At 37.6% G+C, this 23,428-nt stretch overlaps 1 protein-coding gene across 3 annotated transcripts in view; it reads right to left on the bottom strand.

Moving 5' to 3' along the window:
- TBCE (tubulin folding cofactor E) overlaps positions 1–23,428 on the bottom strand; it is a 114,194-nt gene that overhangs the window by 19,769 nt on the left and 70,997 nt on the right. For all 3 annotated transcript variants that reach the window (XM_081241166.1, XM_081241164.1, XM_081241165.1), the window contains 2 exons: positions 16,383–16,467; positions 1,425–1,610 (listed from right to left, as the gene is read on the bottom strand). In XM_081241166.1, the coding sequence (XP_081097292.1) occupies positions 1,425–1,610; positions 16,383–16,467 (271 nt within the window). The remainder of the gene's footprint in view (positions 1–1,424; positions 1,611–16,382; positions 16,468–23,428) is intronic.

The raw sequence follows: 23,428 nt of genomic DNA, 5'->3' as shown, positions 1-23,428 counted from the left end.
AAAATAAAGCAAAGAACTTTAACCCTATGAAGCACATAGCTCTATAAATCAACAGCAAAAACCATTCACGTTAGTAATCTCTCAGTGGTGCATTAGTCATGACTCTTCTGTTCAATTTATATATTCTAAATCCTCAACAATGAATGTATATTGTTTGTAATTAACTGTCAAGTTATTGCTTTTTCAAAAATCTTGATTTATTTTGAGTTTTCTTTTTTTTTAATGCTGGTCATCTGTGCTAAAAAGCAGAGATATCAAGAAATGAATTTACTGGGAGTTCCTTGATGGTCTAGTGATTAGGACTTGGTGCTTTCACTGCCATGGCCCGGATTCAATCCCTGGTTGGGAAACTGAGATCCCGCAAGCTGTGCAGTGTGGCCAAAATTTCAAAAAAAATTAAAAATTAAAAAAAAAAAAGAAATGTATTTACTCTTCAACACTGTCCCCGTGTGCACTTAAATTCTGTATCATGTTAAATCTTAATGACAATAATAACAATAAAAGCAACAAAAAAATAGCAAAGTATTTTACTTTGAACAAAACGACAGTTCAATTCTTTTACTTTAGAGACAAAGTAAAAGATCGCAGGCCTATGCCAAGTAGCGGCAAACCTACTCTCCGAAGTGGCCACCAGGGGTCATTACTTCGACGCCTCATCCAGGTCAGGGTCAAACACCACACACTGACCATCACTGCTAAACCAGCGTAACCTGAGAGGTTCGTGTGCAGTTGTGCGTGGTTCTGTGTGAATATCAGCTTCCACGCTCTCTGGTTCACGCGGTGCCTCAGAAGGAGCAGTGAGCCTGTCTACAGAGCATCACTGTGTTCAGAGAGTTGGGGAGGACAGAGAAAGTTCAAATGCAGCAGTTTCAAAATGCATTATGTAGTGCCCTTCAGACTGCTACACAGTCACTTGTGGGTACTTCTTAAAAGCAAGAGCCCATGCATGGTATTCTGATCTAGTAGGTCTGGGATGGGACCCAGGATTCTGCATGTTTCAAAAGGAGCCCAGGTGATGAGGGTGTGCAGCCAGAGCTGGGAACCACTGGGTTCTAGAAGGTGCCATCATGCTCCACGGCACAGGTAACAATGTAGACTTCTGCTTCCATTTTTGACTCATCATCCAGACGTCAACCTTAGTTCCTTCATAATTAGTCAATACAACAGAGTATGGTATAAATATTCATAATGGGCAAATCAGTGTTTCATTTCCAATCTAGGAAAGTCCTGTGCTAAAATAAGGATTTTAATTTCCCTGAATACTCAATCCTTGGATTCCTCTGATCTCAATTTACTGTTTTGCAGAAAAGATAAGACCACTTTGGGAGCAAAGTTCTGAGCACTGACATGCAGTCGGCTGACCTTAAATCCTGAACTTCGATGAAACTGTGAAAGTCGGCTCTACCATTATCAGTTCCACTTACCTTTGCTGTTTTACAACAGAGTCAAAACCAATGGTTTCCACAGGTTTATTTCCAATTGTAACAATTTGCTCTTTTCTCTCTTCCTCTGGTTCATCCTCTAACGCATAGCGGTTCTTAATTGCAGTGAGAAAGTCTACTCCAAAATTTACTTTGTTTGGACGAATGAAGGAACCTCCCGTTGGGTGCCTGGGAAAGGAGAGAAACGGAACAAAGAAAATATCATCTATGGGGACCTTTAAATAAGATCACACACACAAAAATCCTTTATAAACTGTCACTCCGCCACAAATGTAAAATGCCTGCATTTACAAATACATTAGCAAATAAAAGCAATTAAACAATTTTTAAAAAGAAGGAAAAAGAAAGTATCATCACCAGAAGGCAATGTTCTGAAGGTTTTCAAAATTTTCTGTATGCTGAAAAAGTAGAATCAGCATAAAAGGGAGAGTAATATACCAAAAAAAAAAAGGTAATTCATACAATTGATCAGAAAGGGTTGTGTGCTGATGCAAGCATGTAAAATCCCAATAGATAAACAGACAGATGGAACAGATGATTCACAAAAGAGGAAAGAGAAGTATTAAATCCATGGGGGAAAAGTCTTACCTTGCTAATGATTAAGAAATGTAAATTGGGACTTCCCTGGTGGTCCAGTGGTAAAGAATCCACCTTCCAATGCAGGGGAAGTGGGTACGATCCCTGGTCAGGGAACTACATGCTGCAGGGCAACTAAGCCCACACGCCACAAATACTGAGCTCTCGCGCCTCAACAGGAGAGCCTGCCTGTGGCAAACTACAGAGCCCACGCACCCTGGAGCCCGCACGCCACAGCTAGAGAGAAGCCCACGCACCACAACAAAGACCCGACGCAGCCAAAAAAATTAATAAAATATTTTTTAAAAAAGAAATGTAAATTCAAGCAATGAAACTATTTTCAACAAATCTAGCAAAAAATAGAGTCCTAACACTCAAAGACTGAAAGGTTGGGTTACTTCTTGATTGTATAATCATACTCCTGGGAATCTGTCAGCAGGCAATAATTTAAAAATAAAAACAAAATTGCTTTTACAAAGATTCTATATAATAGCATTTTTTCAGTAATTGAGCAACTCTGGAAACCATAAAAATGCCAGCTGGACAGGAACTATTAAGTAAACCAGACAGATGTAGTCATTAAAATATTCTAGCTATAATACTTAATAAAATTACTTACAGAATAATGCTGAGATTTCTAAAAATGGAACCAAATTGTACAGGACACAACTACAGAGGAATCATATCTATGGCTAGACAAAGATCGAATAAGAACACAAAGAAATGAAAACATTTGTGGATAACAGCATTATGTACAAAAATCTTTTAAATGGTAACTTGAACTAAATGAAAGTTCAAATATGGGACTAAAATAGAGCATGTAGAAAGAAGTCTATAGAAATATAGGATATTTTATCACAATTTATATTCAGGTTTTATAACAATTTTTAGTAATAATCTCTAGAAGAATTTAAAAATTATTAATCATATTGCTGTATGTAATGACTGTTGTCAAGGCTTTCCAAGAGATTCAAAACAGATCTTTAGACACATTAATTAAATTTCAGCATTCAGCACTGCATCATGGCAATCAAATCTTACTGTCAGGGAAATCTAAGTATGCCTATAAAACAGCTGTAGAGCAGAAGCAAGAACTACAATCCTGCAGCCTGTGGAACAAAAACCACATTCACAGAAAGACAGACAAGATGAAAAGGCAGAGGGCTATATGTACCAGAAGGAACAATAAAACACCAGAAAAACAACTAAATGAAGTGGAGATAGGAAACCTTCCAGAAAAAGAATTCAGAAAAATGATAGTGAAGATGATCCAGGATCTCGGAAACAGAAGGGAGGCAAAGATTAAGAAGATGCAAGAAATGTTTAACAAAGACCGAGAAAAATTAAAGATCAAACAAACAGAGATGAACAATACAATAACTGAAATGAAAACTACACTAGAAGGAATCAATAGCAGAATAACTGAGGCAGAAGAACGGATAAGTGACCTGGAAGACAGAATGGTGGAATTCACTGCTGTGGAACAGACTAAAGAAAGAAGAATGAAAAAAATGAAGAGAGCCTAAGAGACCTCTGGGACAACATTAAATGCAACAACATTCGCATTATAGGGGTCCCAGAAGAAGAAGAGAGAGAGAAAGACCTGAAAATATTTGAAGAGATTATAGTCGAAAACTTCCCTAACATGGGAAAGGAAATAGCCACCCAAGTCAAGGAAGCGCGGCGAGTCCCACACAGGATAAACCCAAGGAGAAACACACCGAGACACACAGTAATCAAATTGGCAAAAATTAAAGACAAAGAAAAATTATTGAAAGCAGCAAGGGAAAAATGACAAATAACATACAAGGGAACGCCCATAAGGTTAACAGCTGATTTCTCAGCAGAAACTCTACAAGCCAGAAGGGAGTGGCATGATATACTTAAAGTGATCAAAGGGAAGAAGCTACAACCAAGATTACTCTACCCAGCAAGGATCTCACTCAGAGTCGATGGAGAAATCAAAAGCTTTATAGACAAGCAAAAGCTAAGAGAATTCAGCACCACCAAACCAGCTCTACAACAAATGCTAAAGGAAATTCTCTAAGTGGGAAACACAAGAAAAGGACCTACAAAAACAAACCCAAAACAATTAAGAAAATGGTCGTGGGAACATACATATCGATAATTACCTTAAACGTGAATGGATTAAATGCTCCAACCAAAAGACACAGGCTCGCTGAATGGATACAAAAACAAGACCCATATATATGCTGTCTACAAGAGACCCACTTCAGACTTAGGGACACATACAGACTGAAAGTGAGGGGATGGAAAAAGATACTCCATGCAAATGGAAATCAAAAGAAACCTGGAGGAGCAATACTCGTATCAGATAAAATAGACTTTAAGGAATGTTATAAGAGACAAGGAAGGACACTACATAACGATCAAGGGATCAATCCAAGAAGAAGATATAACAATTATAAATATATATGCACCCAACATAGGAGCACCTCAATACAGAAGGCAACTGCTAACAGCTATAAAAGAGGAAATCGACAGAAACACAATAATAGTGGGGGACTTTAACACCTCACTTACACCAATGGACAGATCATCCAAAATGAAAATAAAGAAGGAAACAGACGCTTTAAATGACACAAGAGACCAGATAGATTTAACTGATATTTATAGGACATTCCATCCAAAAACAGCAGATTACACTTTCTTCTCAAGTGTGCACGGAGCATTCTCCAGGAGAGATCACATCTTGGGTCATAAATCAAGCCTCAGTAAATTTAAGAAAATTGAAATCATATCAAGCATCTTTTCGGACCACAACGCTATGAGATTAGAAATGAATTACAGGGGAAAACAACGTAAAAAACACAAACACATGGAGGCTAAACAATACGTTACTAAATAACCAAGAGATCACAGAAGAAGTCAAAGAGGAAATCAAAACATATCTAGAGACAAATGACAATGAAAACACGAAGATACAAAACCTATGGGATGCAGCAAAAACAGTTCTAAGAGGGAAGTTTACAGCTATACAAGCCTACCTCAAGAAACAAGAAAAATCTCAAATAAACAATCTAACCTTACACCTAAAAGGAACTAGAGAAAGAAGAACAAACAAAACCCAAAGCTGGCCGAAGGAAAGATATCATAAAGATCAGAGCAGAAATAAATGAGATAGAAACAAAAACAACAGCAAAGATCAATAAAACTAAAAGCTGGTTCTTTGAGAAGATAAACAAAATTGATAAACCATTAGACAGACTCATCAAGAAAAAGAGGGAGAGGACTCAAATCAATAAAATTAGAAATGAAAAAGGAGAAGTTACAACAGACACCACAGACATACAAAGCATCCTAAGCGACTACTATAAGCAGCTCTATGCCAACAAAATGGACAACCTGGAAGAAATGGACAAATTCTTACAAAGGTATAACCTTCCAAGACTGGACCAGGAATAAATAGAAAATATGAACAGACTAATAACAAGTAATGAAATTGAAACTGTGATTAAAAATCTTGCAACAAACAAAAGTCCAGGACCAGATGGCTTCACAGGTGAATTCTATCAAACATTTAGAGAAGAGCTAACACCCATCCTTCTCAAACTCTTCCAAAAAATTGCAGAGGAAGGAACACTCCCAAACTCATTCTATGAGGCCACCATCACCCTGATACCAAAACCAGACAAAGATACTACAAAAAAAGAAAATTATAGACCAATATCATTGATGAATATAGATGCAAAAATCCTCAACAAAATACTAGCAAACAGAATCCAACAACACATTAAAAGGATCATACACCATGATCAAGTGGGATTTATCCCAGGGATGTGAGGATTCTTCAATATATGCAAATCAATCAATGTGATACACCATATTCACAAATTGAAGAATAAAAACCATATGGTCATCTCAATAGATGCAGACAAAGCTTCTGACAAAATTCAACACCCATTTATGATAAAAAATCTCTAGAAGGTGGACATAGAGGGAACCTACCTCAACATAATAAAGGCCATATACGACATACCCACAGCAAACATCATTCTCAATGGTGAAAAACTGAAAGCATTTCCTCTAAGATCAGGAACAAGACAAGGATGTCCACTCTCACCACCATTATTCAACATAATTTTGGAAGTCCTAGCCACGGCAATCAGAGCAGAAAAAGAAATCAAAGGAATACAAATTGGAAAAGAAGAAGTAAAACTGTCACTGTTTGCAGATGACATGATACTATACATAGAGAATCCTAAAAATGCCACCAGAAAACTACTAGAGCTAATCAATGAATCTGGTAAAGTTGCAGGACACAAAATTAATGCACAGAAATCTCTTGCATTCCTATACACTAATGATGAAAAATCTGAAAGAGAAATTAAGGAAACACTCCCATTTACCACTGCAACAAAAAGAATAAAATACCTAGGAATAAACCTACCTAGGGAGACAAAAGACCTGTATGAAGAAAACTATAAGACACTGATGAAAGAAATTAAAGATGATAGAAACAGATGGAGGGATATACCATGTTCTTGGATTGGAAGAATCAATATTGTGAAAATGACTATACTACCCAAAGCAATCTACAGATTCAATGCAATCCCTATCAAATTACCAATGGCATTTTTTACAGAACTAGAACAAATCATCTTAAAATTTGTATGGAAACACAAAAGACCCCGAATAGGCAAAGCAGTCTTGAGGGAAAAAAACAGAGCTGGAGGAATCAGACTCCCTGACTTCAGATTATATTACAAAGCTACAGCAATCAAGACAATATGGTACTGGCACAAAAACAGAAACATAGATCAATGGAACAAGACAGAAAGCCCAGAGATAAACCCACACACCTATGGTCAAGTAACCTATGATAAAGGAGGCGAGGATATACAATGGAGAAGACAGTCTCTTCAATAAGTGATGCTGGGAAAACTGGACAGCTACATATAAAAGAATGAAATTAGAACACTCCCTAACACCATACACAAAAATAAACTCAAAATGGATTAGAGACCTAAATGTAAGACCGGACACTATAAAACTCTTAGAGGAAAACATAGGAAGAACACTCTTTGACATAAATCACAGCAAGATCTTTTTTGATCCACCTCCTAAAATAATGGAAATAAAAACAAAAATAAACAAATGGGATCTAATGAAACTTAAAAGCTTTTGCACAGCAAAGAAAACCATCAACAATACAAAAAGACAACCCTCAGAATAGGAGAAAATATTTGCAAACAAATCAACGGACAAAGGATTAATCTCCAAAATATATAAACAGCTCATGCAGCTCAATATTAAAGAAACAAACAACCCAATCCAAAAATGGGCAGAAGACCTAAATAGACATTTCTCCAAAGAAGGCATACAGATGGCCAAGAAGCACATGAAAAGCTGCTCAACATCACTAATTATTAGAGAAATGCAAATCAAAACTACAATGAGGTATCATCTCACACCAGTTAGAATAGGCATCATCAGAAAATCTACAAACAACAAATTCTGGAGAGGGTATGGAGAAAAGGGAACCCTCTTGCACTGTTGGTGGGAATGTAAATTGGTACAGCCACTATGGAGAACAGTATGGAGGTTCCTTAAAAAACTAAAAATAGAATTACCATATGATCCAGCAATCTCACTGCTGGGCATATACCCAGAGAAAACCATAATTCAAAAAGACACATGCACCCCAATGTTCATTGCAGCACTATTTACAATAGCCAGGTCATGGAAGCGACCTAAATGTCCACTGACAGACAAATGGATAAAGAAGATGTGGCACATATATATAGTGGAATATTACTCAGCCATAAAAAGGAACGAAACTGAGTCATTTGTTGAGATGTGGATGGATCTAGAGACTGTCATACAGAGTGAAGTAAGTCAGAAAGAGAAAAACAAATATCGTATATTAACGCATGTATGTGGAACCTAGAAAAATGGTACAGATGAACCGGTTTGCAGGGCAGAAGTTGAGACAGAGATGTAGAGGACAAATGTATGGACACCAAGGGGTGAAAGCCGTGGGGGGCTGGGGATGGTGGTGTGCTGAATTGGGTGATTGGGATTGACATGTATACATGATGTGTATAAAATGGATGACTAATAAGAACCTCCTGTATTAAAAAATAAATAAATTTAAAAATTTTAAAAACCCACAAAAACAAACAAACAAAAAGCTGTAAATGTTAATATCATCATTTGATCATGTCAGAGAATGATGAAATACATGAATTGCCAAAAATGTATGATAAACACTATTTTGGCTTACGCCCTTTAACTCTTTTAAACAAATGAAACTTCCAGAGTAGTCACCATAATTAAAGAGGATGAAAATAATACTGATGATAAATTTTGTCAATATAAACATATACATTTTCTTCTGGGAGGTGGGTCTACAGAGATTACCAGATTGTAAAAGGAACTCGGAATCTCGGAAAGTCAGAAGTGATATCAGGGCAAAAAGAAGGGGCCCGGAGGTTGTGAGAACCCCCAGAGAGGGTGGTGTCCTGGAAAGCAGTGGAGACAGTGGACAACCGTGTCCAGGGCTGTGAATGCTCGGAAGGCGACAGCTGAGTTTGGCCAGTGAATCTAGCAGTCGGAAAGTGACCCTGCTAGAAGCAGCTGGGGCAGGGCCATGGGACAAGCTCCAGAGACTGAGAGGAGAGTGGGCTCAGACTCCTCTCGTCTGCAGGAGATCCAATGGAAAGGGGAGAGGAGGGATGGAAAGGGCAGACATTTTAAGATGGGAGAAAGTACCAAACTTACATGAGACAAAAATAACCCAAGGGAGAGGGGGAAATTGTCGATGCAGGAAATTAAATTCTCTGTTGCAGTAGAATCAGGTCCTGAGTCTGCCTGCTGTGATATCAGAGGATCACTGACTACCAGAAGCTGCCTAGGAAATATTTCGTCTTCTTTTCACACAGAAAAGGCTCCTAGTGTGAAGAACACAGTTCTGTTTTAACAAACACATTTCTATCACTCAGCTAAAGAGATTAGATGTAGCTAGCCTCGTTTTTATATATATATATATGTATTTTTTAATTTTTAATTTTTGGCTGCATTGGGTCTCTGTTGCTGCGCATGGGCTTTCTCTAGTTGTGGCAAGCGGGAGCTACTCTTCATGGCGGTGCACGTGCTTCTCATTGCGGTGGCTTCTCTTGTTGCGGAGCATGGGCTCTAGGCACATGGGCTTCAGTGGTTGCAGCACACGGGCTCAGTAGTTGCAGTGCGCGGGCTTAGTTGCTCCGTGGCATGTGGGATCTACCCCGACCAGGGCTCAAACCCGAGTCCCCTGCACTGGTAGGAGGATTCTTAACCACTGTGCCACCAGGGAATTCCCTAGCCTCTTTTTATTTTTATTTTTTAAGAGTTCAAACGGATCTACCTAAGAGATTACCTAGTCTAGGACTTCTCAAACTCAACCTGAAAAACAGTCAGTCACCTGGAAAGCTTACTGGAACCCACCCCAGGGTGTGCGCGCAGTGGGACTGGGCTGGGGCCCAGGTTCTGCTGTTTAAAACAATGTGCCAGGGGGATTCTGATGCAAGGGGGCCTCGTGTCCCACTTTAAGAAACTCTGATCTAATCCAATCCCATTTCAGTGGGGGATACTGGGGTCACAATCACAGAGGTAGCGCAGCCAAGACTTGGATTCCTGACTACCAGTGCACTATCCTTTCCTGCATTTCTGTCTTTATTCTCCTCACTACCACAAATTTTAGTAGTTATTAGATCCATCAGTAGATATTATTATTTAATGTTATTTAGTAAAGAAATATAGATCTAAAAAAGAAAAATATATATCTAACTAGATCATAATTTTAAAATATTTTTGATTACTTCAATGTGACTAAATTTCCTCTGTAATGCAATGTATTTTTTTTTCCTGCTTTTGAAAAGATTATGTTATGCCTCCAGAAAGGACACACAACACAAAAAAAGTCCTGGTCTAGTGTGTATTCCACAGAAGAAGTAGAATCTGAGTTGGACCTTGAAATCTGAGTAGGAGCTTGATGAAAAAGTGGTGGTACTTGTCCTACAATAAGCATCAAACAGGATCCTACATGAAAATCCCTATGAGAATAGAGAAAGCACAGCAAAAGCAGTACTACTGAAAATAAAACATTTCTAGAACCGTAACATTTTAAATAAAATATTATGCTTTAAACAAAGGTGCTTCACCCACAATGTTCGCCGCAGCACTACATTACAATAGCTAAGACATGGAATCAACCTAAATGTCCATCAACAGATGAATGGATAAAGAAGATGTGGTGTGTATGTGTGTGTGTACACACACACACACACACACACACACACACACACGCAGACTAAAATATTACTCAGCCGTAAAAAAGAATGAAAATAATGCCATTTGCAGGAACATGGATGGACTTAGAGATTATCACACTAAGTGAAGTAAGCCAGACAGAGACAAATATCATATGATATCACTTATACACAGAATCTAAAAAAATGATACAATGAACTTATTTACAAAACAGAAATAGACCCACAGACATAGAAAACAAACTTATGGCTGGTTACCAAAGGGGAAGGGGGGGGAGAGAGATAAATTAGGAGTGTGGAATTAACATATACACACTACTATATATAAATAGATAAACAACAAGGTCCTGCTGTATGGCACAGGGAACTATACCCAATATTTTGAAATAACCTATAAGGGAAATGAATCTCAAAAAGATTATATACATATATATATATATATATATAAAAACTGAATCACTTTCTGTACACCTGAAACTAACACGATATTGTAAATCAACTATACTTTAAATAAATAAATAAATAAACAAAGGTGTTTCTTACGAAGTAAATCACAAAGATGGCTTGTAGGCTGTCTCGTTTAATTTTCCATTTTGACAGCACACAGTCCAATCTTGTGTTTACTGACAACTAAACGTTATGAACGTTAAACACTTTACATGTACAAAGCTGAACTAAATCCCAAGGTATGTTGTTAGGTGTTGGAAAAATAATTCCAGACAATTTAGAACACTCGTTTATGTACCTCAGTCTATCTAAACGTATACAAACAAATGAGTTTTGCATCTAAGAGACTGTTCCTAGAGTCTCACATTTATAAAACAGGTTTTGGCTTGTGAAACAGTGAAATTTGAAATTTTAGTGAAATGAAATTATGAAATTTATGAAATAGTATTAGTTTTCCTTAAAGGAGTAGCATTGGGGGGTGGACAGAGAAATAGGAAAATGTATTGTTCAAATATTATGTGATTGAAATGTAAAAATAAGTATGAGAGCACAAATTTTAAAACTAGCACATTTATAATAAATGGAAAAACAACAATGCAAAACAAATACCATGGTTTTCATTTCTGTCCTAAATTTGTAACAGTGGTAATGAACAATTCAAGAAGAGACCTTTATTGCTGTTTAGTTTCGCTGCAGGCAGAAGAAAGAAGTCAGGAATGGTGTTAGGTGGGTGCAAAGGAGATGCTGTGCCCTTTACAGATCAAAGGAAAACATCAAACATCAGTCTCCTCTACAACATTCCTGGCAGGTTTGTAGGAAAAACAAACAGCCCAGCAAATAAAAAATGCTAGCTGAAGGAGTGCCCATCAATAGCAGTAAATCTTCAAAGACAAACTAATAATTCAAAGATTCCACTGAGATCTTAGATTATTATCAAGATGTTGCATCTGAACACTGAAATCCTGAACCCTGCCTAAAAGAGAAAAAACTGGGGGAGGGGAGGAAGTGAAGGGGGAAGAGTCCAAAATGTTTTCTCTTGTAAGCATTCGGCTTGTTCAAGTTCCTGCCTCTTTCGGCCCACTAATTACATACGCAGCTAGGAAAGTCCACATCCCAACCATGGCTCTTGCAGAAATGAAAGACTCTCACGAAGCACTATAATCAAGATTCAGTCTGCCCAACAGAGTTGTCATATAAAATTCACGTGCCCAGTTAAATCTGGATTTCAGATAAACAATCTGAAATTTGTTACATACTTAAAATTTTTCATTATATGTATGATGCATGTCCCATACTTATACCAATAAATGATTTACTGCTTATCTGAAATCCTAATTTCACCATGCATTTTGTATTTTTATTCGCTGAATCTGGCAATACTACTCAAAGGTAAAAGGGTCCCCAACAGATTCCAAGACTCCTATAGTAAGTATATTTCTTACTGGGGCTTGTTTAGATGCTGGGAAAGACTGGGTCTCTGGGGAGTATCTAATAATAATATCCTTGACCTTGATATCCTGTTTGTTACAGGCATGCATAGAGCCTTTTCAGCAACACTGCGTAACTAACCATTCACCATGAGAGGAGACATATTCACTCTAATTTAATGTACTGTAATATCTAAAGAATTGACCTGGTGAACTCATTTTCCCAACAGAAAAAAGAAAAAAGCTCAGCAGATAAGCATCTTTTTGCACACTGCTTCTGAATGTCACAATTTCTATTTTGCCCTGATTCATGGGAAGCTTCCCAAAATGAAGTATCTCTCTTCACCTCTTACAGAGATTCACCCTGCCTGTATCCTATCAGCACATTTAGTGATTTCTTAAAAAATTATCCTATCACTTTATACCATACCAGAATATTTTATTTTCTTTATTTTTATTAATTTTTATTGGAGTATAGTTGCTTTATAATGTTTTGTTAGTTTCTGCTGTGCAGCAAAGTGAATCAGGTGTATGTATACATATATCCACTCTTTTTTAGATTTCCTTCCCATTTAGGTCACCACAGAGCACTGAGTAGAGTTCCCTGTGCTATACAGTAGGTTCTCATTAGTTATCTCTTTTATACATAGTAGTGTATATATGTCAATCCCAATCTCCCAATCCATTCCACCCCCCAGGAGAATATTTTATACTGATGCATTAATGCTCATTTAAGAACCTCAGAACACTTTCCAACAATCTTATGACGCACAGAGGATAAGCAAATCGAGGAGCTTCCATTTGTTAAGTTAGCCAGTGTTGTGGACATGGTCTGGACACCATGTCCCCTCTGACGCCAAGTATTAAACTCCATTCATGGTGCTGAAGAAAAGTAAGATTTTAAGATTTCTTGCTCAACAGAAAAGAGAAATCATGCAATTACTTAGAAAGGGAATATTTTCAATAAAAGCTGAGGGTAAAATACTGACCTGCACAGTTCAAAGAGTTTAGGGTATACCTTTTAGTTTAGGTTGAAAGAAAAGCGCTGGAAATCTGAGGATAAGGCAGAGAGAAATTCAAAGTTCATCACCTTAACTGAACCTCTCAACTCCCCAAAAGACAAGAGATGGAGAACAGAAGCACCTGGGAAAGACACATAACTGGTTCACAGGCATAAATTTGGGATAAACCTGTACACTACTACTGTAAACCGACAGTGTCACAAATATTAATTATGGGTAATTAATATATAACCAGGAGATTGCCATATTTACCTTAGGTTATTTAAGAGATCAGATTGAAACTAAAGAGTGACATGAAGTCCTCTGAACATGGGGGCCTTCCAAGGTAATCTGGTCCACTCCCTAAACTTCTTCTGTCAGTGTCACACCAACTATTCGAGAAAAAAATTTATCTCATTTTTAGAGACCTACACTGAAGAGGAGTTCATTCATAACCAGGATTTGAGCTTGACTCCAGTGTTTCGTGCTCTACTCATAACCCACTTGGTCACCAATACCTGTCACATCCATCTCAAAGAGTCAGGGTAACGAACAAATGTGATAACATGGAAACAATGAAAGGTAACCGTGAAGACGGTTCTTCTCTGGGTTAAAGCCTATCTTATATTCTTCTTGAAGGTCGTTGTTAAAACAGAGGTTAGACCTTTGCAAATGTTATTCTATTCTAAACTGAGAAGTCTAATGAGATCAACGTGAGCTGAACTGGTTGGGGGAAAATACACAGGGAAGAATGTATGCCCTGAGCCGGGCCTTGAAAACCACCCTGTCTGTCCCTAGGTTCTGACCTCAAGCAGCAGGACCTAACCCTGACCGGCAGGGTGTCACCCCAGCAACCTGGGACGCTGGGGAGACTCAAGAAAGCAGCTCACCAAACACCTCATTCAACACACCCTAATATCCTGCATACACAGCAGAGGCCAGCAGACTAGCCTTCATAAGACATGTGCGCCAGAGTGCATAACTACCCTGTTATACTGTGCCTAACAGGCTCAGCCACTTGACAGTAACATGTGCTTCTGAAGAGGTGGGATCCAAATTTTGCTATCAATATGACAACTTCCGACCCATTTTCCTCCTTTAAAAGGGGTATACCACCTTTTTGCCATTTACCTATTTCACAAGTATCAGATGGGAACATTTATGATCTGACAACTTTAAATTGCTTTGGCTTCATGAAAATTGCATCTAAGCATTAAAAAAAGTGTACTGTGGTAAAATACGTATCATTAGTATGACTTTCCAAGTAAAATCTGAAATGTAGAAGAAGACTCCAATGAAGTTACTAAGAGATCTGAATTCGCTTAATAACAAGTACATGTGGTATATTCTGTTTTGTCTGATTTAGAGATTCTAAGATATTGGTATAATCTTTACTAGTTGAAGCCATGTTCGAACTAATACCAATATAAGCATTAACAACTATAAAGGATAAGGTAATTCCTTTAGTCTAGACTAGTGGTTCTCCACCACAACAGAACCAACGCTCCCTTTTATATTGCCCCCAAAACAACGCGAAATGGAATTACTGACCCATACAGGATTTCAAAGTCAACAAAATGTCATTTCATTGAAACAAAAGAAAAGTGATTTATAATAACATAATATGTATTTCAACACATAAATGCTCAGGCATGACTGTACTAGGAAACACAACAAAGCAAGGAAATGCTTATTCCAAGGGTAAGAACCTGAACACTAAGTCTGTGCCCATCAGCACTTCAGGGCAAATCCCAGCTCTGCCAGAACTGACACAAGTCTTCATTTTCCTACTCAGAGTAACCAAGACTGAAAATATCACCATATGCAGAGACCAAGAAGGACACGTAACCACGGACGATTTGGGAGGTGCTGGGGCAGGCTCCACAGGGAACGTTCCCTCACTGGAGGTTTTGTGAGGTCATGGTCCAGGCAGGTAAGGGATCAACAGGTCAAGCTAAGAGATTTCTATTTCCACACCTCTCTAAACACATAACTTGCTCCCTTCATCCTCTATGACCTCTTGACAGATTCTGAGCTGGCCTCATGCCATGTCTGTCACCACCACTGGCCTCTAGGAACATGCCAATTCTTCTTCTATCCTGACTTGCCAAAACTACAGAATGCTCGACTAGGAAACTTATTTTGCTATTATCTGATTTTGACCTTCATTTTAGAGGTTAGTAAATTTAGTCTGATTTAAAGTCATAAAGATTGTTAAAAGCAAGGCTAGAGGCCTCTTGATTACCAGGCCAGGAGTGTGTTCACTGTACCACATATAAAGAATGATAAGCTTAATATTAACAGATTCTTCCAAGAAACTGAAACTTAGTGAAAACAAACAACAAAAATTTAAAAGATAGACTGCCTGAAATTCCCCTCCATCCTTTTCAGAGCTTCACATAGTTTCTCTGAAATCAAGCAGGTAAAAATATTAGTAGATATCCACTATAATTCTTTTCATGATAAGAGCTTTATTTTATTTTTTTAAATAAATTTATTTATTTTTTTAATTTATTTTTGGCTGCATTGGGTTTTTGTTGCTGTGTGCAGGCTTTCTCTAGTTGTGGCGAGCAGGGGCTACTCTTTGTTGTGGTGTGCGGGCTTCTCATTGCGGTGGCTTCTCTTGTTGTGGAGCACAGGCTCTAGGAGCGTGGGCTTCAGGAGTTGTGGCACGCAAGCTCAGTAGTTGTGCACACAGGCTTAGTTGCTCTACAGCATGTGGGCTCTTCCCAGACCAGGGCTTGAACCCGTGTCCCCTGCATTAGTAGGCAGATTCTTAACCACTGCACCACCAGGGAAGCCCAAGAGCTTTTTTTAAAATAGTGGCCTAGCATTCCACTGTTTGGATGTTCTGTATTTTGCTTAATCAACTGCTTTTTATTGGATATCTAGGCTATTCCTCTTCTAGTATTCACTCAGTAGGTAGTAAATAGTTAATGAATCAGTGAGAAATGTTTGTAACCATCCAATTAAAAAAAAAAACTGTCACAAAACAAAAACACAAAAAAAGACAAAGAAAGCAACCCCACTTACAAGGTTAAGACTGAGAATTTTAAAAACAAGGAAAAAAACTCTACAAATAGAATTGTCTTTTTAGAATACACCAAATTCTACATTATAACTACCCTAACAGTCAAACATGTCTTCTTCTCCATCCCCCCTTATTCAGCTATTTAACATTCTCCCAGATAACCACGCCAATTCGCAATGGAAAATTACCTGCATTTAAAATACACAGTCCCTTCGTGGCTTCCATCATGCTTTCCCCTCTCGGGATTGTCCCATTCTACTCCTAACCAGAGTCCTGGCAGAACAAGAAAAACAAAATGAACATTAAATTAGGACAGAGGTGATGCTCCATTTTTCTGCAAGCAAGTACAGTTTGCAATGGAAACCATAGCACACAGACACCACTGGGGGAGAAAGAAATGTCTTTAGGAAAAGACAAGTCAACCTCGGACTCAGGACTTAATCAGCAAATGCAATAGCAAGTTTGGTTCAAAAAGCCAACAAAAAACACAACTGCAGAAAACAACAGTAGCTAAAATTTACAGACAGAAAGTAGAATGGTGGTTGCCAGGAGCTAAGGGGAGGGGAGAATGGGGAGTTCTTGTTTAATGGGTACAGAGTTTCAGTTGTGCAAAATGAAGAGTCCTGGAGATGGATGGTGGTGACAACTATGACAATGTTACTGTACTTAATATCACTGAACTATACACTTAAAAGTGGTAAAATGGTAAGTTTAGTTATGTATAACTTACCACAATTAAAATATATATATATATATATACACATATGTAAGATATCTCTTTCAAAGCACCAGAGAGCTAACAAGGCACTGAAGAATTACAAGGCCAAAATCTGAGAGAAAAGGGAAACCCAGAGTTAAACAAAGTCTTAAAGCAAATTTTTCCCCTCAAGGCATCTGCTGATACTGGTAGAAAAGGCTGAAAAGCTAAAAAGCTGAACAGAGCTTTGGCCAGAGCTTCTGAGGGACTAAGAGGTCAATAATGAAAATTATAGCCTCCCAAGGAAGATGGAGGTTGCAAGAAACTCTCTAGGTTTTGTACTGGAGCTTGAAATGCCTTGATTCTAAGAGTTAGGAAGGAACCAACTCTAAACAGACTAGCCCTTGAAGGGACTGAAGGTCAACTTCAAATAATCTCATTCCCAGATTTGTTTAAGTGATCTGGGATTGCCACAGACCCTCGCCATCTGCCAGAGTTAACTTCAGTCTTCTCTAGAGGAAGCTAACACCATTGCAAAGCTCAAATTATAACTCTTCATAATCAATACCTGGCACTCAAACAAAAACAACCAAGCATAGAAAAAGATAAGCGTCTATGACTGAAAACCAAGAAAAACAACAGCCAACAGCAGTAGGTCCACTGGGCATCTGCATAACACGAGTTTTACATATGTTTAATATTTTCAGGAAAACAAAAGATAAAATTGAGAACTTTAGCAGAAATATTTTAAAACTTTTTTCAAACCCTAAATGGAAATTCTGGAACTGAAAAATTCAATTAATTCAAATTATAATTCAATGGATAGTTTTTTTACAATAGATTATACATAATTTTTTTAAAAAACAGGTCAGAAAAAAATATATACAGAACATAGCACAGTAATAAGTGATGAAAAACAGACTAGCATGTAAGAGACACAGAGAATACAATGAAAAGGTCTACCATGTATATAGAACTGGAGCCCCCAAAAGAGAGTAGGGAGAGATTGTGGAAAGAGCAATCTCTGAAGAAATAATGACTGAGACTATTACAAAACTAAAGAAAGCCATCAAGCCACACATTTAAGAAGGTCTAAGAAAAATAAACAGTACAAATGCAAGACAAACAAAAAACAACCACAAAAAAAAAAACAAAACAAAACAAAGCAAAACCAAACTCCACCAGTTGCCATATAACAAAGACAAAGAGAAAAATCTTAAAACAGCTCAGGGTGAGGGAGAGGAAACAGATAATCTCCAAAGGAGAACAACCAGAAATAGTTGACTGACTTCTCCATAGAAACAGTAAAAGCCAGAACGATAAATGAATAATATCTTCAAAATACCAGGGAGGGGGGGGAAGTTAAAAACAAACAAACAAAAAAACCCTGGTAATCTGGAACACTGTAATTGGTGAAAATATCCTTCAAAAAAGTAAAGGCAAGCAAGGGGCCCTGTATACCCAAAACAATTTTGAAAAACAATAACAAAGTCAGAGTGCTTACACTTTCCAATTTCAAAATTTGCTATAAAGCTACTGTAATCAAAAAAGTGTGGTACTGTCATAATAAGGCTCAGATCAAAGGAGTAGAGAATCCAGAAATAAACCCATACATGGTCAAAAGTGTCAAGTCAACTCAACAGGAAAGGACAGTCTTTTCAACAAATGGTGCTGAGACAACTAGATACCCACATGCAAAAGAATGAATTTGGACACTCAACCCTCAAAATAGATTTAAAAAAACTCTTAGAAGAAAACTTTATTTATAAGGATTTATTTCTAACCCTAAAACTTAAGGAAAAATCTATAAAACCATGGATTTGGCACTGGATTCTTAGATATGGCACCAAAAGATCAAGCAACAAAAGAAAAAACAGATAAACTGGACTTCATAAAATTTAAACACTTTTGTACATCAAAGGCCATTAACAGAAATGGGTGAAAAATGTACCACTCCGGTGGGAGATGTTGATAATGGGGGAGGTTATGCATGTGTGGGGGCAGGAGGTATATGGGAAATCTCTGTACCTTCCACTCAATTTCCTTGTGAACCTAAAGTTATTCTAAAAAACAAAGTCTATTTTTAAAAGGTTAAAATGGTGTGTAATTGATAAAAATATCAAATCACTATGTTGCACACCTGAAACTAATATAATGTTTTAAGTCAACTATACTTCAATAAAAAGATTAAAATGGTAAATTTTATGTTACATATATTTTATAACAATTTAAAAATTTTAATGGAAAAAATGGGTAAAATGGCTAATTTTGTTTTATATATATGTAACCACAACTAAAAAAAAAATTTTTTTTAAGGCAACATAAAGGCAACTTCAACAAAGAAATATCAACAAGGGTGATCTTCAAGGAAAAAGAAAATTATCCCAGAAGGAAGCCTGAGGATACAGAGGGGAATGAAGGGCAACAAAATGGTAAATATATGGTAAGTCTAAATTAATACTGAAATACGAAATAACAGTAATATCATCTCTTTGGGTTTAAAATACACATAGATTGGGCTTCCCTGGTGGTGCAGCGGTTAAGAATACGCCTGCCAATGCAGGGGACACAGGTTCGAGCCCTGGTCCGGGAAGATCCCACATGCCGCAGAGCAACTAAGCCCATGTGCCACAACTACTGAGCATGTGCTCTATAGACTGCGAGCCACAACTACTGAGCCCGTGTACCAGAACTACTGAAGCCCATGCACCTAGAGCCCGTGTTCCGCAACAAGAGAAGCCACTGCAATGAGAAGCCCGCGCACCACAACGAAGAGTAGCCCCCGCTCGCCGCAACTAGAGAAAGCCCATGCACAGTAACAAAGACCCAACACAGCCAAAAATAAAATAAATTAAAAAATTTTTTAAATAAAAAAATACACAGATTAAAATATCCAACATGTGGATAAGGAAGCAGGTAGGTGGAATTAATGTTCAAGAGTTCTAAGGTCTTTGCATGAGTCCAGGAAGAGGTAAAATTACTAATTTTTATTAGGCTTTTATAATTCAAAGACGTGTTTTATTTTAATCTCTAGGGTAACCACTAAATAATAAAAATGTATAAATACCAAATTAATAGAGGGGGATTTTAAACTAATCAATCCAGTGAAAGAAAAAAAAGAGCATAGGCAAGACAAATTAGAAAGTAAATAATTAGATGGTAGACATAAACCCAAATTATCAACAATTAAATAAAACCATAATGGACTAAATATTCTAGTTAAAAGCGAGCTTGCAAAAACTGTCCTCGGGATTTTGATAGGGACAGCCACTGAATCTGTAGATTGCTATGGGTAGTATTGACATTTTAATAATATTAACTCTTCAAATCCATGAACATGGGATGTCTTTCTATTTATTTATGTCTTCTTTAATTTCTTTCAGCAGTGCATTATAGTTTTCATTGTACAAGTCTTTTACCTCCTTGGTTAATTCTTAAGTGTATCATTATTTTTGATGTGGTATAAACATACAATGCAATATTATTCAGCCTTAAAAAGGAAGGAAATTTTAACACATGCTACAGCATGGATGAACCCTGAGGACATTATACTAAGTGAAGTCATCCAGTCACAAAAGGACAAATGCTGTATGATTCCACCTATATGAGGTACTTAGAGTAGTCAAATTCATGGAGACAGAAAGTAGAATGTAGTTGCCAGGGACTGGGGGAGGGGAGAATGGGAAACTACCGTTTAATGAGTATGAAGGTTCAGTTCGAGAAGATAAAAAAGGTTTTGGAGATGGATGACGATGGTGGTTGCACAATATGAGTGTACCTAATGCCGCTGAACAGTACACTTAAAAAATGTGAAAAATGTAACTTTTATGTTATGTGTATTTTACCACAATAAAAAATAAATAAAAATTTAAAAACTGAAATCAGAGTAGGTTCTCTCAACACAGTGGAATTCAGCTGGAAGTCAATAACACAGAATTCATTAGAAAATCCTCATATATTTAGAAATCAAGGAATATCATTCTAAATTACCTTGCATCAAAAAAGAAAGCACAATGTCAATTAGAAAATATTTTGAACCAAATCATAATGAAAACACTACATGTCAAAATGTGGGGAATGCAGCTAAAAGTTGCATTTTGAGAGAAACTTACAGACTTAAATGTACATGTTAGGTTGAAGATGGAAAACAATTATCTGTCTCAAAATGTTAAGGGGAGAAAAACAAGTTAATGAAACCTACAGAAAGTAAAAGGAAGTAAATAATAAGGAGTGAAAATTAATAGGACAGGAAAATAAGTAAGACAGTTCTCTGCCCCAAAACATCTTAAAGTTTTCTAATAGGGACAGATGTGTAAACTAACAGTCATTATATAAAGAATCAGTCTTGGAGTAAAAGTAAATTCAGGTGTTATGGGAGCACAGATAAGAAGACAAGTTAATATTGCTGGGAGTAGTTATGGGAAAGACATACAGAGGTAGTAACACTTGAGGTCAGCCTTGAAGAGAAAATATGCCAGGTGAAGGCATAGTGTGAGATTTCATAATCTGTTTAGAGGACCTCAAAAAATCCTGAGTAGCTAGAGCTAAAAGTGTTGCCCAGAGGTTGCACAGGAGCACGTAGTTCAGCAGAAAAAGACTAAAGGTGTTAAAAGAGATTGCACCCAACTGTGTCAAAGAGGTTGCAACATGGTAAAAGCTTTAACTTTTATCCTGCTTCTCCAGAGAACCCTATTTAATACGCATGGAGAAAAGAAGACATACAGATGGCCAACAGGCACATAAAAAGATGCTCATCATCTAATTATTAGAGAAATGCAAATCAAAACTACAATGAGGTACCACCTCACACCAGTTACAATGGACATCATTAAAAAGTCTACAAATAACAAATGCTGGAGGGGGTGTGGAGAAAAGGGAACCCTCTTACACTGTTGGTGGGAATGTAAATTGGTTCAGCCACTATGGAAAACAGTATGGAGGTTCCGCAAAAAACTAAAAATAGAGTTACCTATGACCTACCTATGACCCAGCAATTCCACTCCTGGGCATATACCCAGATAAAACTATAATTCCAAAAGATACATGCACCCCAATATTCACAGCAGCACTATTTACAATAGCTAAGACATGGAAGCAACCTAGATGTCCATCAACAGATGAATGGACAAAGAAGATATGGTACATATATACAATGGACTATTACTCAGCCATTAAAAAGAATAAAATAATGCCATTTGCAGCAACATGGATAGACCTAGAAATTATCACACTAAGTGAAGTCAGACAGAGAAAGACAAATACCATATGATATCACTTATATGTGGAATCTAAAATATTGATATAACACAAATGAACATACCTACAAAACAGAAACAGACTCACAAACATAGAGAACAGACTTGTGGTTGCCAAGGGAGTGGGGGTAGGGAAAGACTGGGAGTTTGGGATTAGCAGATACAAACTATTATATATAGAATGGATAAACAACAAAGTCCTACTATATAATACGGGGAACTATATTCAATATCCTGTGATAAACCATAATGGAAAAGAATATGAAAAAGAATATATATATGTATAACTGAATCACTTTACTGTATAGCAGAAATTAACACAACATTGTAAATCAACTATACTTCAATAAAATTTTTTTTAAAAAGCATGGAGAAACATGATCTCAATTTTAAAGGTAAAAACTGAAGCTTGGGGAAAATATGTGACTTGTTAAAGGGAAAACTCTGTTTCTTCCACTCATCTCACAACACTTCTGACACCAGATGTGTGGGTTTTTCCACACCAAGAGATTCTCCAGTTCTTGGCGGACAGGAGGGGGGTGCTGTAATTCAACTCAATTCTGACATGGACCGCCTGGAGTTAGTGCAGACCCCTAGGTTAAGGGCTCAGTCCCACAAGACTGCCCCCGCTTGAGACGCCAGTCTCAAGTCCCAGGTTGTCATCTGTACTTCTCACCAACAGCCTATAAATCAGGGGTCTCCACATTCCTTCCTAAAAATTCCTAATTTGCTAGAACGGCTCAGAGAACTCAGGGAAACATGCTTACCAGTTTATTATAACAGATATAATAAAGGAGACAGATGAAGAGGTACATAGGGCAAGGTCCGGAACAGTCCTGTACACAGGAGTCTCTCCCTGTGGAGTTTGGGGCACCACCCTCTCAGCATGTAGATGGGCTCACCAACCTGGAAGCTCTCCAAATACATAGTTTAGGGATTTTCATGGAGACTTCATCATGTAGGCATGATTGATTACTAACTCTATCTCCAATCCTCTTCCCTCCCCAGAAGACAGGACTGGGACTGAAAGTTGCAGCCTCCTAATCATGCTGTGGTCTTTCTGATGACTAGTTCCCAGTCTGATGCCATCTAGGGGATTTCATCAGTCTGGAGATTCCAAGGGCCTTAGATGCTCTTGTGTCAGGAACTGAGGTTCAAAGACCAAATATGAGAACGAAAGAGGCTCCTGGCATCCCCACATTCAGGAAATTACATGGGTTTTAGGAGCTCTGTGTCAGGAACCTGATGCAGAGACCAATATCTATTTCTTATTGTCACAACT

The sequence above is a fragment of the Mesoplodon bidens genome (genome assembly GCF_964165515.1).
Source record: "Mesoplodon bidens genome assembly, chromosome: 1".
Classification (NCBI taxonomy): domain Eukaryota; kingdom Metazoa; phylum Chordata; class Mammalia; order Artiodactyla; family Ziphiidae; genus Mesoplodon; species Mesoplodon bidens.
This window is presented reverse-complemented; position numbering and strand designations above follow the sequence as displayed.